Source organism: Hippoglossus stenolepis, chromosome 6 (assembly GCF_022539355.2).
Source record: "Hippoglossus stenolepis isolate QCI-W04-F060 chromosome 6, HSTE1.2, whole genome shotgun sequence".
Classification (NCBI taxonomy): Eukaryota; Metazoa; Chordata; class Actinopteri; order Pleuronectiformes; family Pleuronectidae; genus Hippoglossus; species Hippoglossus stenolepis.
Genome location: NC_061488.1, coordinates 11,970,280 through 11,992,369, shown reverse-complemented (window position 1 = coordinate 11,992,369; position 22,090 = coordinate 11,970,280). Strand labels below are relative to the sequence as shown.

The 22,090-nt window shown below is 42.9% G+C and overlaps 2 protein-coding genes across 8 annotated transcripts in view; both read right to left on the bottom strand.

Moving 5' to 3' along the window:
* Positions 1-984: 984 nt before the first annotated feature.
* mybpha (myosin binding protein Ha) lies at positions 985-18,603 on the bottom strand. The gene is made up of 13 exons (XM_035159049.2): positions 18,306-18,603; positions 15,757-15,822; positions 14,955-15,089; positions 14,405-14,572; positions 11,624-11,712; positions 11,326-11,521; positions 10,867-11,006; positions 10,465-10,624; positions 9,636-9,772; positions 5,731-5,917; positions 4,805-4,862; positions 1,436-1,478; positions 985-1,350 (listed from the first exon to the last, which is right to left on the bottom strand). The coding sequence occupies exons 1-11, from the start codon at positions 18,550-18,552 to the stop codon at positions 4,828-4,830; spliced, it is 1,560 nt and encodes a 519-aa protein (XP_035014940.1). The 5' UTR covers positions 18,553-18,603; the 3' UTR covers positions 985-1,350; positions 1,436-1,478; positions 4,805-4,827.
* A 359-nt stretch (positions 18,604-18,962) lies between these two features.
* Positions 18,963-22,090, bottom strand: part of nav1a (neuron navigator 1a) — a 69,081-nt gene continuing 65,953 nt past the window's right edge. For all 7 annotated transcript variants that reach the window (XM_047340270.1, XM_047340274.1, XM_047340271.1 and 4 more), the window contains one exon: positions 18,963-21,590. In XM_047340270.1, coding sequence (XP_047196226.1) covers positions 21,495-21,590 — 96 coding nt within the window. In that variant the 3' untranslated portion in view covers positions 18,963-21,494. The remainder of the gene's footprint in view (positions 21,591-22,090) is intronic.

The window sequence follows — 22,090 nt, the reverse complement described above, 5'->3', positions numbered from 1 at the left end:
ATACATCAATAACAATCGACCTATAAGAAATAACTGGTTTCAGGGTTATACAAAAAACAAACATCTGTGAAATATATCTGCGAAGTTTCTCAGTCATCCAAGTCATGTTCTCTTCAGAAGTTGTACAACTGTACATCGGTAAGGGGGCTTGCTTGTGTTTCTTGAAGACCTCTCATCCAAAACGACAATTTTAGGAACTGAAGCTAACTTCATCAGGAAATTCATCTGGAAGAACTCCTGGGAAATACCACTGATACCCTGCGGTGGCCCTGAAGTGCAAATCACAACTCTTGATTTCATTATCTGCTAGTTCTGAGTGCAATCCACCTGTATTGCAGATCTTTCATCATTCATAGTCCTGCAGTTTCTAGCATCAGCTACCCCCTGACTTTAGATCTGAAAGTTGGAGGTCGTTTTGGAAAGTTTGGGATGTAGTGCATTAATGGTAAATAAAGAATGAGAGGCATGTATATATATAAATATTTGAGAGGACCCGAATCACACACAAGGCCGTTTTTCATCTGCGTTTGTTAGCTTGTCTGTTCTGAAACAGGATTATGTCAACTATGGACAAATTGCCAACTTGGTGGAAGGATGTGGCAGGAAATAAAACTTTTTGGTGTGGATCCGGATCTATTGAATTTAAATGGGGTTTCATGAGGGGACTGATATACTCTGAGCGCTTTAGAAGCTCTTTCTACCATTCTGTTACTTCTTTGTTAGAATGTACTGTAAATAAAAAATATTGACAGCATAGTCATTTAATTATCCAGAATAAGTTCTTTCAGTCTTCTCCAAATTTGTATTTGATGTTTTCATGATACTTGTAATTGTTTTAATTAAGTCCTTGTTGTGTTGTTTATATTTATTCATTGTGAACATCTGTCGCTTCTCAGGTCTGTCTTGAAAAAGAGATTGAAAATCTCAATGAGACTGCCTGATTAAATAAAGATTAAATGAAACATAAAATAAAGCCAAATAATGTATGATAAAATACATATTTTTATTGAAACATCCATACAGTCAGTGCAGTAGCATGTGTAAGGGTTCTCTGTTTTATTGAGCAGTACATATAAATACTATAACAAACAGCAAATGGACACAGGCTGAAAAAAAAACAGGCTAAATATAGCCTTACATACATGTCACCAACTAAAATAACACACAACTGGCAGAGTGGGATGGGTCGGGTGGTGTGGTTCCTCCCTGCGTACTGGGAGGAGAGGGTGAGTCGGGATGTGATGGTGGAAACAAAATGGAGATGTTGGTATGTTGTTCTGTCCCTTTCTTCATTATGTACACACTGCTGCACAGCCAGCCATGACTTTCTCTCTCACCTCCTCAAGCACTCTGGACAAGATAGGAGAGATGTACAGAGAGGCATTTATTATACACACACGTTCACACACACGCAAACACACACTCGTGAACTTACCTCACAACATAAGACCTGGACTTCTGCTGGTCCATTAAAGGCACTGGGGAAAGATAATTTAAGCAAAAAGAGGGTTAAATGGGGTCACGGGGTGTTAACAACAGGAATGTTCTTGGAGAAACTGCGTGAGTGAGTGTGTGTGTGTGTGTGTGTGTGTGTGTGTGTGTGTGTGTGTGTGTGTGTGTGAAGCTGTTGATTTGCTTGAGGTGTGTGTGTGTGTCAGATTCGCTGCATTTTTTCCATCGAGGATTAATAGGTTTGATATTGTCACTCGTAGCTCGTTATCCCTTCTTCTCACAGCAGTCCCCTTGCCCTGTTGACTCATGGTAATGTGAAGAGTTTGGCTGTGTGTCAGATCATCTGGAGTCATTTGTAGAAGCCGTGGAGTGCTGCGCTGACATCACCCCTACCCCCCCTTCACCTAAAGGCGCTCCTCACACTCCCTGTGTATAATCCCTCGTTTTCCCCTTGAGGGGCCCTCCCATGTGTGGCTGTGCGTTTGGGGACTGCATCCTGACACTCTGTAAAGACTCACAGGCACGACCACGTCATCTATAGGGCCCAGTTTGCACTTGTGATGAAGCCGATCCTCTGGTAATCTGACCACAAGTGGACAGCTGTAAATACAGGTGCGAATGCATCCAATCACATCAAGGATGCGTTAAGATCTGATCACTCGAGCCACACTAGAAGGGGGGGTGTTTGTGGTCAGGAAGGCATGTGACCCCATTTGCAGGACAGTGTGAACACACGTGTCCCTGACCGTGCTGAAGGTCAACTTTGTAGTGTGCATGTAGCAAAGCAACTGCATTTAAATAATACATGGAACTGAGGCCCTGAGTTCAAGGTTGAGGACCCAAATGACACAGCTCTTCCTCTCATTTGAGTGTTTTCTCTCTGGCAGCGGTCTTGTGTGTTGGAGAGCAACACATTAATCCCATAAATCAACTAGATATCAGACAAAATGGAAAATGATCTGTATTTTTATAGCACTTTTTCTGGTCTTTTGCCATCCACACAGACTTTCATAAAGTGCATATATGTGTTTCTATGAGAACGGCATAGTATCAGCAAGTGTGTATTTAGAAACTGGTGTTGACCATGAAAAATATGGCCTGTGTTGCCAAAGTCTGATACAGCCAATTCCTCTGGGCCATAAACAACCATTGTTGTTTAAAACATTTAAAAAACATTATTGCACCTTCATTAACATGGATGTGGGTAATGTAGTTTATTGTCAGTCTCTCCATGCTGCTGCTGTAGGAGAACATCGAGTCTGCAGCTGAAAATAGTCCTTAACAAATACATTATTTAGTTTGTTTGCTAAAACCTAAATTGTCCAGCTATTGTGGGTCATTTTTTACTTCACGTTTTTAGAAATAAAGGCAGAAACCCAGAGACAGGATCATTAATCTTGGACAATTTTGTGTGACGGATAAACAGGTTTTTTTCCCCGCTTCATGAGGATTTGACAGCCTTATCAACAGAAAATGTAATATCTAATTCTATCACGTAATTTCTGAAGTTCATGATTCAAGAATAAATAAGTAAAAACAAATAAAGATGGAGACATAATTAACAGGTCATGTTCAAAAGTGACAGAATGAAAAGACAGATCATTCCCCACATTGGGGTTTATTCATCATTTCCTATCTTAACTTCATTTATGTGCAGTCTAATGCGGTTTGGGTCCAGACAGGCTCTCGACAAAGATGACAGAAGAGGAGAGAGAATTCATGAGCGACGTGCTGCCTTCTAAATATATTGAATGTAATTGGTCCCTTTGCTCACATGCCTTCATTGGCCGGCAGGGACAGAGATTAGTGTTTCACTTTGCCACAAAAAGAACCAGTGGTATGTCCCTAACGATGAAAGAAAACCATGATCATTTGCTCTCAAACTCTTTTACAACCCTCAACTATCCTGTGCATCTCTTCACCGACATTTTTCATCATCTGTCACCTCATTCTCCCCCGCTCAAATATCTTGCTCTCCTTTTCCTCCCCTTGTTCTTGTGTTTTTTTCCTCCTCTCTCACCCTCTTTCTCCTCATGCGTCTCTTGTCAGCAGTGGTAATGACACAGAGAGTCTCCTGACACTACTTGAAACGCTACACCTCTCGAGCATTTAAAAAGCTGAAATGAACAACATGAATATGGCTGCCAGATGGCGAGGGTATATATAGAAACACGAAATCTGTATACACATGAAATATGGTATTTCTATTGACTATATTAATCTTTGCCACGTTACCACATCCGAAAGCAGGGCCTGTGACCAACAATATGTAATGGACAGATATACTATTGGTTTTAATTGGATGCTATAAGTTTTTAAACTATTCATGGTAGGTTGGGAGGCAAAGGAACATCATCAGCCAAACACATTGAACTGTACTATCATTGCATATGTGGTATGCCCCAAAATATTTGATTTAATTACTTTAATAGTAATTTTTGCAACTGTAATATACGTGATAGTCACGTGGGTGAATGTTTCATATGCATTATGGAGAGATCAGTAAATGACTCAGGTGGAACGGTTGGCACGGGAGCAGTTGCACCCCGTACTGTCTCTTTGGGGGTAACTTCCGCCCACATGCCAGATGCAGTCTGGATGATGAACTGAATGCTCCGCGTCTTTATTGCTGCTGCATTCATGCTGTATTTTACAGGTTAGTAGTGGGTGAGAGTCACCTACATTAACTCCTAAAGCTTAGCTTGATCACCACGAGTGTCATTGAGACATATTGATGTTGTTGTGATTATTTAGTTGGACTGTTAAAAACTGTGAAACTCCGCTGGACAGTGAGGCGGGAGACCCTCGCGCCACTAGGTGGGCGGTGACAACAATCGCCTGTATAGGTGTTTATTTTACCTGCGCGTAGTCTTGCAGGCAGGTCGCTATGGAATGGTGTTTACTTTACACAGTGTGTATTTCAGCGCCGACACACACACACACACGCTGTAATAAAGTCATGTATTGTTATTGTGCCTTATAAAGACCAGTTATAAGCTAATGTTCAATAGGTTTATATTGAAAATGTTTGTATGTCAAATTGTGTTGAATTTGAATAAGATGCAGTCCGGATGATGAACTGAATGCTCCGTGTCTTTATTGCTGCTGCATGCATTCTGTATTTTACAGAAATACTTTGTTGCTGTGGTACCAATCCTGGGACCCGTAACACATAGACACACTAGGAGAGGAATCAGTAATGAGCTGTGTTGTCATAGTGACGTGTGATTGAAGGGTATTTTTGAGGAAATGAAGATATAAATGGTACAAATGAAGATCGACGAGAAAACTACTGAACATTCACAATCTCTCTCAACACAGATATGAGTATTTCTTTGTGTTTGTTTCTTACCTCTGGAGATTCAGGCGTTTCGTTTATTTTCGCTTTTCAGCCTCCCCGATAATTACCTCTGTTGAGAGAGAAAAACAGGTCATGTTTAAAACTGATTTAAATACTGATATATTACAGATAATTACACAGTTTCGTGAGAGTCAACGAGTACAAAATCTGGTCAATCTGATGATATGATCCATCCTTTAATATCCATATGTTTCCCCATGAAAAGATCTTGTTTGAACAAATTCTTCTAAAAGATGCCAACAGTTAATCTCTTATAGGTGTTCAGCTGATTTTAGTTCTGGTGTTTGCAGAGGTTGTAGAGTAGAATTCAGGCTATAGAGTGACTGATGTGTTCCTTCCTCACCATGAAAATAGACACCGCAGTTCACTTTCAGTCGATCGCTCATGTACCATCCTGGTACACGCTAGTGTCCCTTCCCGGACCCCCACTGATGCAATGCATCTTGTGGTTCTATAAATTAACCCGCTGCAACTGATGCTACGACTAATATGACTCAGAGGTCATGTAGGGGCAAATAATGAAATGTTTTATTTGCATGGTTTTAGCTTAAATCGAAATACTACCTTATTTTTTTGTAATGATTATGGGTAAAATATGCTATTTTTAATTGGTTTTATTTATATATATCATTTCACGATCCCCCGTCCGTGTCTTGCAACCCCCCCATGGGGTCCCAAACCCTGGTTTGGGAACCATAAGTGCACAACACTAACACTAAAAAAGTGTTTGAGTAACTTTTCAAAACACTACATTCATTTCCTTATTTGAATATAAGTGAACATTTGCGACCCATTCAAGTCTTGGTTTTGGGACTAATCAAGACTGGTGAAGGGATTTGTGATCAAATATCCTGATATAAAATTTCGCCGGTCTTATTCTTTAACTAGTATCTTTGTCTGGAGAATGTCGTACGTACGTTTGACCTCCAGCTTGCAGGACACTGTGGCCTCTCCCTGGGCGTTCTTGGCTCTGCAGGTGTACACGCCGCCGTCGAAGCTGCACGGCTTGCGGATCTCCAGTGAGCAAATGCCTTGGTTGGAGATCTTACGAAACTTGGGGTCGTTGCCGATGAGCATCTTATTTTTCAGCCACTCGATCTGTGGCTGAGAGGAGGAAGAAGAGAGGATACAAAGTCACTGAGAAACAAGTCTGTGCCTCATTGATACATTTCCTTCTTTTGTTATGGTGCCTCGTGATGTTTTGAAACTAGTGTCCGATTTTTTTTAGCTGTGTTGCTGCTGTTGCTGCATGGATGGCAATGTTGGTCCCCCACTTTGGTCCTTAAATTTCAAAAGATTATACAAAAGCTACTACCGTTTTCCAGGACATTTTGTAACGGGTGCGACATGACCCAAGGAGGAACTCAATACATTTTGGTGCAGCTCCGGATCAGGCGATGGATACAGGATTCACTTACTTTTGACATATATTTATTTATGAGTTTGTGCAAGATGCAAGAAATAAAAATTCAAATGTAGTGAATCTAAATGGGATTTCAAAAGGGGACTGGTGGAGGTATGCGCTCTACTGAGGGACATTATTATATCTGACGTTCAGTCTTTCCTGTGTTGCATAAGACTTCAAAATCAATTCTTGTCCTTACTTGACTCCAGCACAACAGAGATTTCATTCTTTTTCAGAGACACTTACAAAAAAACACATCACCTGAGCAGGCTGGATATTCAGTTTGCTGTCAACAAGCCCTCCAGTGAGCTCATAACGTAAATATCGTGCTGAGGACGGCTGTTGGGTAGACGGAGTAACTCAAACCCTTTTCCTGACCCGAGATATGTTCTTCTCCGGGTTTCAGTGACACTCTCCCTGCATGAATTTCGGCATGTTCCAGCTTCAAGGTTGATTCGGCTGATTGAATTACGTCTTCAACCCTTCCTCACCAGCATGAGACAGATATTTAGTTCTGCTTGCGACAAGTTTTCAGAATAGAGGTTTCTTCTATTTAAAGAACTGATGTATTTGTTTAAAATGTAAATAAGTCCAAATATTTAGAGTAAGTAGGTAATTTTGCTGTGACTTAACAGCTGTTATTATTGAACTCCACAGTTTTATTGACAGTGACGTATGCAGGGACTGATCCGTGACATTCTTTGGCAGTTTGGGTTTTTTATGCAAGTACCAACACGTGTGAGGATTTAATTTGAAAGTGAAATGAAACTGGGCAGAGAAGCTCAAGTGAAACTAAGCTGGGTTGGGAGAATTAAAGCCGTCCGTTGCGTCCTCTCAGTCTTCATCACCCAGCTGACAGAGGAGGGAGGGGATGGCGAGAATGAGGGACATGATTTCATACTAGGCTGTCAACCAAGATCTCTATATCAAGCCTTTGGCAGCGGACGAGATGCTGCTGCTGCTGATGATGATGATGACGATGTTGATGATGTTTTTGCAAACCGATACCTCCAACACATGTTAATGCTGCTCCTGTGGCCATCTTGCTAGACTTGCAGCTTTGAGATGTTTTGTAAGAGGAACATTTGCGTGAGATGGATGAGATCGAAACAGGAATCAGCATGTTTGATGATTCAAAGAAGTCAGTAAGGGGGATAGAGGATGATTTTGATGTGTGAAAATGTATTTCTAGTTAAACAGTGTGGTTCAACAACTGTTCTCAAATTGTAGAGACATTCATGCCCGACTTCTGACTTTGGTGATCTTCTTAGTTTTCTTCTAGTGCTGTTAAGTTCTTCGAGCTGATGGCAGCTCATCAAAGATTCTTTTATACGCTAGAATAGCACATACCTCCGACAAGGCCCAACAGTCCCCTTACAAAACTGCACTCACTCATATACATTGTTCCTCTAGATCCATAAATTATTCCCTGAGGATATTCCCTAATATCCATCATCTCCTGGCAATGGACGCGCTATTTCTGAGCCTACTTCATTAGTGGAGTGTTTGGTTTAATTGACATTGAGATAAGAAGCTAAACAGAGACAACGTACAACCCGCCACTTGTCTCTTCCTCCTCTTATTATTGTATCTTCCTCTGCCTCATCATGTCTGTGTTTGGACATCTGTGTGGGGACGGTCAGCCACACTGATAACAGAGCTGCAGTGTGAGCGGGCGGCAAAAATAACATTTCACTCATCTACAAGAGGACAGCGAGCTATAGCTCTTATCATTGTCTGTCCTTTGTCTTTGCTCCCTATCTTTCCCAACCTGCTCTCTGCCTCTGGACGTGACAGCTCTTTATCAGAGGCAGCGGGACGACTTATCACGCTACATGCCACATTTCTGCTGGAGCTCCTCAGCAGTTCTCAATGGGCTCTGGTGTCTGAGCCGCAGAGGAGAAGGCGGCTCATGAACACACTGTAACACACCTACAGCACATAGTGTGAAATATTCAAATTTTCTTTGAGATGTAAAGAGAGAGAGAGATTAAAATGCAAAAGTGAGAGTACATGCAGGTTTGTTTTTATGGATCTGTTACTCTGTAAAAAAAATCATGCCATCTCTTCTGGACCAGCTGTCAATGAAACAATTATCTATGAGCCCAACGCTATCTATTACCCATCAGTCACTCTTTTCTTAGTCCACTGGCATGTAGTTTACTGCCTTCTTCAGTTTCTGTTTGATTTGTCTCAGCTACATCTCTGACCGCCGCTGCCCTTGGTGACAAGCCAAGGACAGCAGGGACAGATAATCAAATGTATTTCTACCTCGGCGGGCCACCTAAGCCGTCTGCATCAGCCAGACAACTGTAAAGATATGTTTAACCAGAGTGGTGGCCGCCAAGAACAGTGAGAGGCGTACTGAAATTTCACATTGACATACCAGTGAAAGCCTTGCCCCATGTCTGCAGGGGATCATTAATACCTCATTGGAAGCAGTATATCAAACACACTCAAACGATTTATAGAGGAACTCCATTAGGAACAAATGGCTTAAATTCGAAATAACAGACGTCTAATCAGGAAAACAGGGATGAATCTTTTCTATATAATCAACAGATGTGTCCTCAGGCCTCATTTACTGTGAGTATAGTTCAGCCAGGAACACTTTGTCATGATTTACCCATTTATTGCACAATGGGAATACAGTTATGCTTGGCGCGGATGGCTCCATTCTTTGGATGTTCCCTGGATTTAGCCAAGCAGCATGCTTAGATAAAACAGGGAACACGTGCAAAATCCCACGGTGGGCGCAGCAGGCCAGATACATTTGTTCAAGATGAATGCCATTTACCGCAATCATGTTTGGACTCAGTACTAAAAGGTGGAGGCTGGGGTGGTGGAGGCAAGTTGCCGGCAGCAGGGTGTGAGTGAAGCACAACCACAGTCCGTATATGAAGATGGACGACACGTCTCTAACTCCACCCACTATTCAGATATAAAGCTAATAATATCCAGGATACAAATGCTGCCATCCTGCAATGATAACGCCATTTAGACCCAGAGTCTGCCCAATAGTGAAAAGGGGATGAAGCAGTTGTAGCAAGTGCTCAACCAAATTGTGAGTTACACCCTGTTTTGGATAAATTGACATTGGACATACATCAATGTCATAAGTACTACCTAAATGACAAAAACAATGTTTGAGACAAATGTATATGACTTTTTAGTTGGGTCCATGTCCTATATACTAACATGGAGGAGTGTGAGGTTATGACCATTACTGCAGCCAGCCACTAGGGGGATGCGTTTAACAGGAACAGTACAGTGATCCTGGAAAAGCTGCGATGACAAAATTAATTATAGGTGATGGAGTACTGGTGCAATTAATTGTTATTTTAATAATGGAGAAAACAGCTAATTGTTGTCCCCTCACTAGCACTTAGACAGTAAGAGTTTGAGTGAATGTCTGACCTTGGGACTTCCACGGACAGAACACAGCAGCTTGGTGGTGTATCCCACAGTGGCAGCGCGGTCGTTGAGGGCTGTGGTGAACTTTGGCGCCTCGCTGAAGTCGTGGTCCACGTACTGGGGAGGCTTGTAGACAATGCCTGTGAACACATTAAGCAAAGATCTTACTGAGATCTTGAGGTGTCGCCTGTAAAGCCGTTTTCAGACATAACCTCCGGATAAAATCCAGAAAATTGGCTCAACACAGATATTTGTTTTCTTTTTGTTCGTTTTTTCTTTTTGCGTCTGTCGCGTGTTAGAAGCGCCATCAACTCGCTCACGGTGAATCCAGCGGGGGATCCCCTGCTGTGTTCTTGCATCGACTTCTCCTGGATTTCTACGGACATTATACGAGGAGGCCAGACACAATCGACCGAAAGACACCAACTACTGACTCAAAAATCCAGGTAATCAATTAAAGTGAGAGGACTCAACAATAAACAGGCATGTCTAAATACAAACACACACACATTAACACACACACACACAGACACATACGCCCAAGTGCAACATATGCTCTGACAGCTGTCTTAATGTTGTCGGAGCCTCTTCAAATTTATTTGAGTTGTAGCTGGGCACGAGCCAAGAGAACTACCCACTTATGAGTGCCAAGGCCATTTTCACTCCATAAGTCTTCCCTTTAAACACCCACACAAACATACACACACACACACACACGGCAAATCATTAAAGCGTCGACAGTCGACACTTGAACCGCAGCACTGAAACTCTCGCTCGTACAAACAAACTGACCGTGCAGTAATTAAAGTGCTGCTTGCATCAAGAAGCTCACCTGTCTTCAGGATGGTGGCCACCTGTTTGGTGACAGTGCCCTTCTCACTGACGCCCACCTGGTTCTCAGCCAACACCCGGAAAGCGTACGAGTTGCCCATGATGAGGTCTGAGACGGTGGCACTTAGCCTGTGGTAGTGCTCCAGCACCGTGAACCATTCCTGCAGGCGGAGATACAGCAGACTTCAGTACAGCGACACTGTGATGTAACCTCATCGGATCAGTTAAATCAATCAATCAAGCATTAATTAGCGGGATATCTTTAGTTTTCATTTTTACATCGACTGTGATCAACCTCTATCCAGGAAGAGAAAAACTTCTCTGAAGTGCAGTTTGCGTCAAGGACAAATCTGTTTCGGTGTAAGAATGTGTTTTTGTATTTGCATGCGGACATCTGCCGTACCCCAGTCTTCCTGTCCGCCTTCTGAATGGTGTAACCAGTGATGTCTGTGTTGCCGTTATCCTTGGGAGCGGTCCATTCGAGAGCAGCATTGAAGCCCCAGCTGTCCACCAGCTTCGCACTGACAGGAGAACCGGGCAGCTCTGAGGAGACACATAACTGTCAGCTATATCATTAAATTTATCACAGCAAGAACGGTGTCTAATCCCAACCACGTTACATCAAAATGACTCATGAATTTGTGTGGCCGCGCCTCTGACGGCGGCAGCTGACAGCGGGCTCAAACGCCGGGTCGAAGGGCATCATTGTTAGAGGAGTGATGTAAAACGAACAAATCAACAAGTCAGCTTCTCAGTCGGAGGTCTGGAATGAGCTGGATGTCATGTCACACCTGCTTCCATGTGTGCATATGTGTGCTGGTTTATGTTGTGTGCAAACGTATGCACGCCATGTGCGACGCACCCACAATCTGAAGGGTGAGGGCGGCTTTGTCTTCAAAGCTGTCCACTTTAACAGTCAACTCGTAAATGCCAGAGTCCTCCCTCTGAGCTGTGCGGATGAACATGATGCTGTCGTTGTCGCTGTTCCTGATGTTGAACCTCTTTGTATCTACAGGCTGACCGTCCTTCAGCCAGGACACCACAGGTTTGGGCTTCCCCTGAGGAGAAAGGACGAGACACAAGGTGAAGCGAGGTCAGACGTAATGACCGTTAAGTTCCGTGTGTTGTCTTTGTATGAAATGTGTGTTTGTGCTGCTCACAAGAAAGGGGATGACCAGGTTGACCTGCTCTCCAACATGCCTGATGACACGAGCTCTGAGCATGCGGGGCATGCGGATCTTGGGACGTTCTGAAAAACAAACACTCAAGTCAGACACGTTTGTCCTCTGCCTCTTTCACCATTAGTTTCTGACTCTGATTAACTGATCTGCTGCAGTCGTTGGTAAACTTTGCACACAGGAAATAACCTGGACAACTGAGTACAGGGTTGTGTGTCAAGAACACCTCCGAGTGGGGTATGTTTAAAATGGCAGATCAGAAAATAAACCAGTCACAGCCCAGCACAGCTTATTTTAATGAGTTCATGTAGTAAATCATGCAAATGTACCATATTAAATAAATGTTAATAGATTTACGATTAAAGTAATAAATACGCTATAAACGTGTTCTTTTACTGTGGGCTTTTTCGAAAAGATGAGGATCTTGTATGACTTGGAGTGGAAACTATAAGTTGATCAATTGGTTGGTCAACAGAAATTGGCATTGATATTAATTGAAAACATTCTCTGGTTTCAGCTTCTAAAAAATGTGCTACTTTACTCTATCATATAAATAATTGTTTTACATTATATATTCATGAATACTCAAAAATCAGCCCTAGAATTGACACTGTATATCTTCCAATATATGATAGCTAGACAAAGACAAACAAACAAATGAAATGAGTATGCATCTTGTATATTTGCCCTCTCTGAGATAAAGTAAGATTACCATACAAAATCTTACATTCACTCACAAAACAGCATCAAACTAAGCAGTCCACCATGTGGTTGTCAAATTCATTGCAGAGTTTTATTGATGATTGTGATAAGTTATAAATAACAAAAGATGTAGGAAATCGGGCCGGATAAAATGTCTGTGTCTGCATGTGTGAGGAAAAGTAGAGTATCCAGGCAGAGAGAAGCAAAAGAGGAAGACCTCTTTTCCAGCAGCAACTTAAAATAGCTTCAGTGACCAGAACCTTGACACGTGTTCCCTCATGTCAATGCACAAGAGAAGCAGCAGGAGGATCTCATCCCGGTCAACTGACTGGAGTGGTCCAACATCCCATCTAAGAACAGTGAAGTACAGTCTAAAAACTGCTGTATACGTGTGGTTAAAATCATGTGGATGCATGGTGGAAGGGACTTTGTAAGACATTTTCCAGTCACTATGCCGGATGGCTTCATTCGGGCCAGGTGCTAAGTATCAGTAAGAGCATCCCTTGCATGTTTCTGCATAAGCAGCAAATGTCTGAAAAGCTCACTGGGCTTAGAGGACACCTAAAACCAGCAGGCTGCTGCCCTCCATCACCCCTCTCACCCTCTTTCTCCTTCTCCTTCTTCTTGTCTCCCTCTCCATTCACCTGTTGTCCAGCTTTTTCTAGCTCTCACACCGTCACACTTTCTCCCCCTGTTGCTCTTCATCTCCTTTGGTTTCTTGCCCAGAAGGCATCATCCTCCCTGTCCTCTCATTTGTTGCCGTAACACCGCTGCACACACTGGGATCCGGCTCATTTCCCATGAAGATCAGGTCCGCCTCCAGATTTGGCTCAAACACTAATCCCCACTAATCAGTACACTTCCCAGCAATGCCAAGTGTTGCAGGCATTACAACATCCAGTGGCCAGGAAGTCCTCCTGCAAGCAGACTATAATCTGTTTGTCTCTGGATAAAGTGTCTTTGTTGGGGGCTTTCTGCATATGCTGGACAGCGTCTGTATGGGGAGTGCAGATGGGTGTCTGGTCGGGGCAGCGTGTGACTGACACGCAGCCGAATTTACCTCCCAACAAGCCGCCCAGAATGCACCAATTAGGCTCATGTTTCACTCACCTCAGTTGACCAGCGGTTCTGATTTCATGACCGCATTTCTCCTGTTGGGTTTCCTGTTTGTTCACAGCACTTTGACCCAAGACCAAGAAATATGCTCAGACGCCGTAAGCCGTGCTTCAGATGACTGGGGGTATGCAAGCTCAGGTCTGCGCTACGTCAAAGTGACCCAGTGAGTGAGAGCTGGTGGAAACTCAAAACTGCAGGTCCACACTGTGACTGCAGTAAACTGTTGATGTGCGTGTGTATTTTCTTTGGGTATTTTTATAGACAGTGGTAGAAAGATGAGAGGAAATTAGCATCAAAGCCAATTTTCCACTCGTGCTAAAGTTAAATTATGGAATACAATAGCTTACATTAGGGGAAGGTCAAAATGGCTGGCTAAATTTATGTAAGAGTTTTGTTAAGAACATTTTAAATGTTTATTTTGATACATGCTTAATAAACTTTATTATTATTTACTAGTCTTGTTATCTCTTTAACAAAGTGAGTGGAGTGAGTGTGGGAGCTTGACCTCCTCATTAGTGGAGCCCCACCTCCAGTAGATGCTGAAGATCTGTGTACAAACAAGTGAAAGGATGATTAATAGTTAATGACAGTGCTTGTCAACACCGGTGGGATTTATGTGCCTACATCTGTGGAGTCCATCTGGGGCCTCAGCCGTTATTACCACCTCTGCCTTCCTGGGTGCAACACGAGTATTTTAAGGAAAGGTCATAAGTTACAACCGTCGCAGAACTCCTGATGGAGAAGTTTGAGCCAGACAACCTTTAAAATTATTTTTACACCAGAGAAATCCTCTATTTTGGGCTGTTTCTTTTGAAGGGAAACAGGATTTGGTAGAGAAATACAATTACATTTTTGGGGATATTTTTCTCACTTAAACATCTTTAAACAGACCACCCGTGGCTTATATAGTCAATAGAAATTGTCAGTGTACCAAGTGCTACTCACCAACAACCTCACGGATTGGCACGGGCGCAGCAAGTACACCAGGTTCACTGCGACCGCCAGCGTTTACAGCCACCACGCGAACAAGCAGCAGGTCCCCGGCTGTCAGATTCTTGATGCAGAAGCGGTTTGCTGGGGTCCGTTCCTCGTTACCTACAACCCAGGCTGTTGCTGCAGGAAAACCCAGGGTTGGTTTTAGTATGTAGTGTTTAGTACAGTTTTCACTTTGGTTATGCATAAAGATATACGCATGTCAGGATTTTGATATCATGTAAAGGGTAAAGCATCCCTTAATGGGGCATGTTAAGTGGTTTATCGCCTGTCGACATAAGTTTACAAACAACCTGCCCTTAAGAAGGACCCTTTGGCCCCTAGGATGAAACCTAAGAGGACATGCCGTCATCTGAGCAAACGTGCACTTCTAAAAGTGGTGTCAGGAGATCCAGTGACAGCCGGTGAAATGCTGCCGGCCGTATAAGGCCCGGACCCGGCTATCTGCCCTCTGACACTCTGGGGACAGGTGCGGCCCCACAGCCTCTCACACACGACTCACTTCCATCCTTGCAGTACTCGATGGTGTATCCCTCCAGGCCGGAGTCTCCAATAGTCTCCGGCGTCCTCCATTGGATAGTGAGGCTGGAGTCGTTCACATCCTCCACAGACACGTCCAGAGGAGCGCTGGTGGGGACTAAAGGAGGATCAGACAGAGCAGACTGATTCATGGTGGAAGTGGAGATCAGAGAGATGAGCTGAAATGACCCTGAGAGAATAATTACACACATACTTCTACTTATCAATCATTTAAAAAAATCCCTGTTATATATAATATGTATAAATCTCAAACTTTTCACAACCCCTTGTCTATCGAATGGTCCAATGTCGAATGAGTTTGTCTAACACCGCAAGACTTTGTCCATTTCAAAGCAAAAATGTCAAACATGGGCTCCTTCCAGTTTCTCGAAAACAAGAATTTGATGCTTATCTCATTTTCATGTTTTGACAATTGAACGGGGAAATAAAACTGGATATCTTTCAAAATTTTATAGACAAAACTGTTAAAATAATCAGTAGATTAACTGATAAGGAAAAATGCACCTGTAACCTGATCTTATAGTTCGATCGGTCTGTAAAGCTGTTCATCATTCTGTCATCCAGGGTGTTTAGTTACATCACATCCTTTAAAAACTCTCATTAGTTTCAATTTGTTCTATCAACTGGAAATAGTGGTTTCCAAACATTCCAGGTTGTCATTTCTGATACTGGAACAGATTTCTCATTTTATCCTGTAACAACATCTCTCGTTGGGAGTTCAACACGGGACCAAGCCAACAGCAGAGCATAAATGCCGTCATTACCTGCAGGAGGTGGCGGCGTGGGGGCCTTGGGTGGCTCCTCAACAACGGCAGCTTCTGCTGGAGCAGCTAACATTAAAGAAGTAGGAGGTTAATGTTCTTTTACAAACAATCACCAGCGACGAGAACCCAATAAGTATCCAGAGCATCTTTTCCATCGTGAGACTTCAAGCTGTAGCGTTCCAAAATATCAAATGTGGATGTGCTACAGCGTGCCAATCACTGGAAAAGATACCAGGAAGCTCAATGCTTGTTAAGAATCCAGCGGTCCTCACAGCTGGGGAAAGGCATGATGTGTAGTTATCAGTGTTTGCAGCGTATTTAATGGCTGGGTAGTGGTTTTGTTGTCTGTGTGGTGGTTTGTGTTTTTACCATCTGTGGGAGAATCTGCAGCAGGAGCATCTGCAGCGGGAGCATCTGCAGCGGGAGCAGAGGCCCCGTCTTCAGCAGCAGGAGCAGCAGCTAGCGTTAAAAAGCCATTAGGGAAGCAAGTTAAGAGCTTACATTACGGCATGACTCATGCAGGACATTAATCAGTTTGAAGCTAATCTGATCAGCCTATATTCCGGTGAAGGAAGTGGCAGGACAGAGCAGTGTGGACAAACGTTTCTGTTTTCACAGAACAGGCTGATTTATGAGCCAATAACTGATTCCTGAAAACATTGTAGAGACACTGCATCTACACCCAGCAGAGGATCACTGCATGTCCACACCATGGGTTGGTTAAATAGACACACAGCTCTGCACAGCATGTACACAGTAGTGCACAGTAGGAAACAACCAAACACAAACACACACCGTGCATTAAAGCTTGTGTGTGGGCCGCCTGTGGTGTGTGTTTACCCTCAGCGGGAGCTGTCGGAGCGGCTCCTTCATCTGTGGCTGTGTGATGAAGTTAGCGGGTTACATGTCAAGGTTAGCGGGGGGAGCAATGAGCCAATCATTCTCTGCTGAAATTTGAACGAGAGAGGTTCATCCCTGGTGTTACCAGTAACTTATGTCAATAACACTGGTGGGTCCAACAATTTAACCATTACAGACACTGCCTGCATTTTGTTCTACTTGTTTTTTGGCTTTTTCAGGAACTGCAGGATGCTGTTAAACAATCAATGATTGACTGTAAAAGAATTATAGTCGGAATTCATTGATAAAAAAAGAGTATTGCTAATACACATTTAAGTATTAGACACATAAAACATCCCGAAAAAGACAAATGCCAAAGCTACTGTAAATAGTTACCTTTTATTTATACAGGTGTGCAAAACTTTTTTGCACAAATGAAAAGTTCAACTATATTCCAGTAAATAAGGATCGACAGCGCTTTGAGTTCAGTACACTCAGGCTGACATGCAATAACTTCAAATGTAATTTTAGTTCCTATTCTAATGATTGGTCTGTCATAGTTCATTGATTTAGACCAGACTACTTCTAATAATACAATTAAAAACCTTTAACACATAAACATTATCTAAATGCCTTGGTATCATGTTATTAATACTTTCATCATATTACAAATACTTCTCTGGAAAGTGAGTGAGTTGCTATTTATGAGTGGGAAAGTTTTTGTCAGTCCAATCCGCTGACCCCAGGCGCTGAAACAGCCCGACTGGCATCACGGTGCATGAGATGCAGCTTTGTGCCAGTATCAAACTTCACTGTACTACACCTAAGGATGTAAGACATCTGAGAATATAAATGTCTGCACTGTTTTAAGGTCATGTCATAACATGGAGAATCTCCACATTGTGAGGAGGAATTGATCTTAACAGGATGAAGTTACAGCTGCTGCAGCAGCTCCTGTTTCAACAGTTGTGGCTGCTGTCTCCTTTGCTGTAAGTGCCGTGACTTACGACAGGCGCGAGGACTAGGGATTTGTTGTTGTGTGTGAGAACCATGATCAGCTGCACCCACCTATTTTCTCAGTTTCCGGTGAAACTGAGTGTTGGTTACTATGCATGCAGCATGGCTATTTGTACACAGCAAAGGACACACAAAAACATAATGAAATGCAAACATTTTTTTTGTTTTACATCTATACTCTGTCTTCTAATAGATATTTAACATTTCACTTTAAAAAAGCATTACATTATAGGAGCCATTGTGTGCACAAGATCGAAATACTGTACATGCAAATAAAGAAAAGAGTAAAGATGAGGATGCACATATTCACTCAGTTGTCAGTTTAGTAGGTACCATGAGATTTAACTGAGAAAGTCCTGCAACAAATCCTTCCTCCATAAAGGTCACAGTGTCCAACAGTGTGATTTCAGATCCTTTGGGAGGATGTAGTTTGTGGTGTTGAAATGCGTTGCATTGTACAGAGCAGTGTTTCTGTTATATTGACAAAATAATACAAACACTGGTCTGTATCACACACTGCAGAGCAACAGCACCACAAAACACCATGACCTCCAGGGAAGTAAAGTTTACTGCCGGAGTTGACTGCTCTTATAAAGTTATATAAAGTTCTGACTTTACTTTAATGCTCCTTGTTTGTTTAAGGTTTTTTCTAGTTAGTTAACTAAGGTGACTTTTCATCCATAGTACGGCACCTGGAGCGCTTTCCTCCGCGGCGGGGGCGTCCTCAGCTGGGGCGGCGGGCGATGCTGCCTCTGCCTCCGCAGGAGGAGCTGCCTCGGCCGGAGCCTCAGCGGGAGCAGCGGCCTCCGGTGGAGCAGCAGCCGGTTCCGCAGGTGGAGCTTCCACCGGGGCGGGTTTAGGCTCCGGGACCGGCTCAGGTGCCTTCTCGGCGGCCTTCTTGGCAGGAGACTTCTTGATGGGCGCCGGTTTGCCTGGCATCGTGCTGACTGATGGCCACTACTCTGAATGGAGGGAACCAGGGGGTCTTAGGGAATATATATATATATGTGGTGAGAGGGTCGGTGGAGGGCTTCCATACAACTCCACCCATTCCCTTACTTTGATGGCCCCCTCCCCACCTCAGGCAAATCATCATCATCTCTGTTTGGACCAATGACTTACACAGGCAGGGAAAACCCTGGTTCCCAATAATAATAAAAACAAAATATTAACAATAATAACAAAAAAATATTATAAATAATAATAAAAACTAAATTAATAATAAACTAATGATAATTTTCAAAAGACCACTTACCATAAAAATCATCATGCAGCCTAATAATAAACAGTGGTATCAGCGCCCTCCAGTGGATGACTCAAGGATAGCAAACAACCAAAAGAGGCGGTGATGTGAAGAATGGCATGACTTTATTGTGTCCACAGCTCAATGTTAGACATATGGAAGTTGATGTGGTTATAAACATGCCAGACAACCACTATAACGTCCCCTATCAAGCCAAGTGCTCCTTCCCGCTGGAGGAAGACATTAAAAACCAGAGGACGTCCATTTATCTGCATACAGGAGCCATGCCTTCTCTTAGATCTCTAAATCTTTTTTTAGTGATTGTTGTCGCAGATGCTATGACTATATACAGTGTGTACAATAGTGATGTCATGTACAAAAAGAGGAAGAAACCTTTACAAATATTTGCATAATAAAAACAAACTTCTGCTCTTAAAAACAATGTGAAAAAAACAAGGAACATATCCAGTTATTAAAAAAATCCCCTCCCCTGATAAGGTTTAATGTGGTAGGTCCAATGAAAGAAAACTTTGGGAACACATCAGGGGCACATGCATCGACGGTTACATCTCCAGGATAATATCCAATCGCTGTCTCACGCTCTCAGGGCCACTCCTCAAAGACGTCCAAGTCTTTCACACTGTCAGTTTAAAAAGGTGTAACAATCGCACACAAGAGGCCCTGTGACGACACACAGACTCTCATCCACTGCAGTTTACTGACACACCAGCCAGGGACCCAAATCGCTAACCCACTCTTAAGGTGACGACATTAAAGTGACATCAGAGTAGGCCAGAGGAAGTGAGGACGCTCCCTCGGAGTCGAGGCCTCCGCGCGGAAGGTTAAAGCAGCTTTAGAAGCTGCTTCAGGCCAAACTGTGTTTCAGGCACAGATAGACTTTAGGCATCGTGTCTCTACTTCCCACTCCGCTGTTTGGAGAGTAGAGGGACATCGGGGGCAGAATATGGCAGTTTGAGGTACTTCAGGGTCAAGGGGGGGGGCAGAGCTGAGAGGTTTAAGAGTATCTCTACAGTTTCCTCCTTTTACGCGTCTTTGTACACAGTCTTCCTTCATCGCATGAACAGTCAAGAAGTGAGCAATAAATACTCTGCACTCTGGAACTCTAACAAATATCGTGTGCAAATGAATGAAGGGAAGAGGGGAGAGAAAGCCACTTAGAAATGAGATCGAAGCATTCTTAACCCCAGCCCTTACTTGCACGGTCAATCTTAAAAACTGTATGAGAAAGAAACTGATTGATACAGTTTGAAAAAAACATTATACAATATATAAAGAGCAAATGCAGTGAGGAAGAAGGTGGCTTTTTTTGTACATGTCTTTATCACTCGTTGGCAGCTGTTGGGAGGACAAATGAGAAATGATGGGAACAGTGGCGGCAGGAGTTCATCCCTGTCTACCCTGTCGGCTGTTGTCGATAGTGGCATGTATGGTTTACGTACTGGGTGATAATCATGTTCACTGAAGATGAGTCAGTACAAAATCCTACAAAATCAAGATTTTCAAAGTCGTAGATCCTCAACTATCACAAGAGAAGTTTGTGTTTTAAAACAGATAGAGGAGTAGAGAGTAGAAGCAAGCATAGCCAGAAATGGGAGGCCAACCGATTTGGCAGACTAGAAAAACAAACAAATTCTGTTTTTGTTTTTTTTCTGTGTGTTTACAATATCATCAGCACATTACTGGAGTAAACCACTGGCTATGACGATGGTGTTTTCTGCACAGACTCACCCATGCATGTCTCTCTTACAGTTTCTCAGGGCTGATATTTGATCCATGAATGACAATATGGCTGAACTCAAAAGAAAAAGAAACATTCAAGGCCATTTTTATAGTTGAGGAATTGAATGTGTGTGTGTGTGTGTTATTTTCTACCGAGCACCTTTGAGAAGATTTAACACCAGGATGGCACTGAGGCAGAAAGCAGTAGATACTGCCATCTAGAGGATTCTTTACTGAACTGCATGATTTGGCCAAACTGATAGTCCTCCATTTCATGCACAATCAATGACACAACTTCCTTGAATCCAATTTTCACATGTAGAAAATAAAGTGCATTTTTTAAATTTGTTTTGCTGTTGTCAAGTGACGACCCTGCATTTGAGGAAATCAGACCGTTTTTACTTCTGAGCTGAAATGTTCTTTCTGAAAACGAAGCACGTAAGAAGAAAATCAGTGAGCACCAAATAGTTGAAGTTAAGGTGGTGGAGTCAAACAAAACAATTGCTGGATAGGTCATGATCGGGAGGATTATACGTAATTATACTATTCCGGTTACCATGCACTTGCAGATCCAAAAGCAGCGAATCTGGGACAAACTGGGGGCAGAGAAGAGAATAATCAATAATCTTTTTTCCCTGACATGATCATCATCACAGCTTCCTATGAGAGCAGGTTAATTGTCTTTCCAATGTTGTGACAGCAGGGCCGAGCGAACCCTTCGTCCACAATCACTCTCTCCGTCGATCCTTTACATGGAGCTTTGTAACTGCTCACTGAGCACACAGTAGAGTTCACGATTGAGTCTTTAAAGTCTCATCGGGACTGCACTCGCCGTGTCAGCCGTAAGAATAAAGAGTCCGTGGCTCCGCACAGCTTGACTGACATTCTCGTGTTGTCCTCAGAGTGTCGCCTGCAGAGTGGGATCCAGAATGCCTTCCCGCTCCGGAGACTCGATGTAGTTGGCCGACTCCTGCAGCTTCAGCAGCATCGCCATCTGCAGGACGCACAGAGGCAGTGAGTCAGACGTTAACCGACACGGTTAGATTTGAATGCATCTCACTGGTGTGCACTTGTTATGGAAAACTGAAGATTCATTTTGTTATCCATTAATCTGTCATTTGTTTTAATGATTACTAAGTTAAACATTTGGTTTACAAATATGTCAGAAAACTGCCCCCTGCTGGTTGAGATGCTAATCATCTTTGACTCGTGTTGTCTTGTCTTCTTTCTCGTAGGTGTGTTGTGTCTGGTAAAGGTATGCACTGTCCTGTGCCCATCTGCTTTGGGACTTTTGCTTGATATATTAAGGATCTTGCAGCTCTATATGAGCCTGGTCCCAGTTAATCTACAAAAGTGCTGCTAAATGAAATCTGATGCATTATTGTATTTTATATTATTGTTTTTTTCTGCTGCTAACATTCAGCTCACATGAATGATTAAGATATGAAAAATCTATGTGTTCATTTATGGTGAAAACAGACACTGTTGTGGACT

What these genes read in the sequence shown, in the direction of transcription:
- mybpha (XM_035159049.2), bottom strand. Translation starts at nt 18,552, where the DNA reads ATGCCAGGCAAACCGGCGCCCATCAAGAAGTCTCCTGCCAAGAAGGCC. An exon ending in CGAGTACTGCAAGGATGGAA is followed by an intron (nt 14,573 to 14,954) that starts GTGAGTCGTGTG and finishes GTTTTCCTGCAG; the next exon opens with CAACAGCCTGGGTTGTAGGT. An exon ending in GCCAATCCGTGAGGTTGTTG is followed by an intron (nt 11,713 to 14,404) that starts GTGAGTAGCACT and finishes TTTGTTTTTCAG; the next exon opens with AACGTCCCAAGATCCGCATG.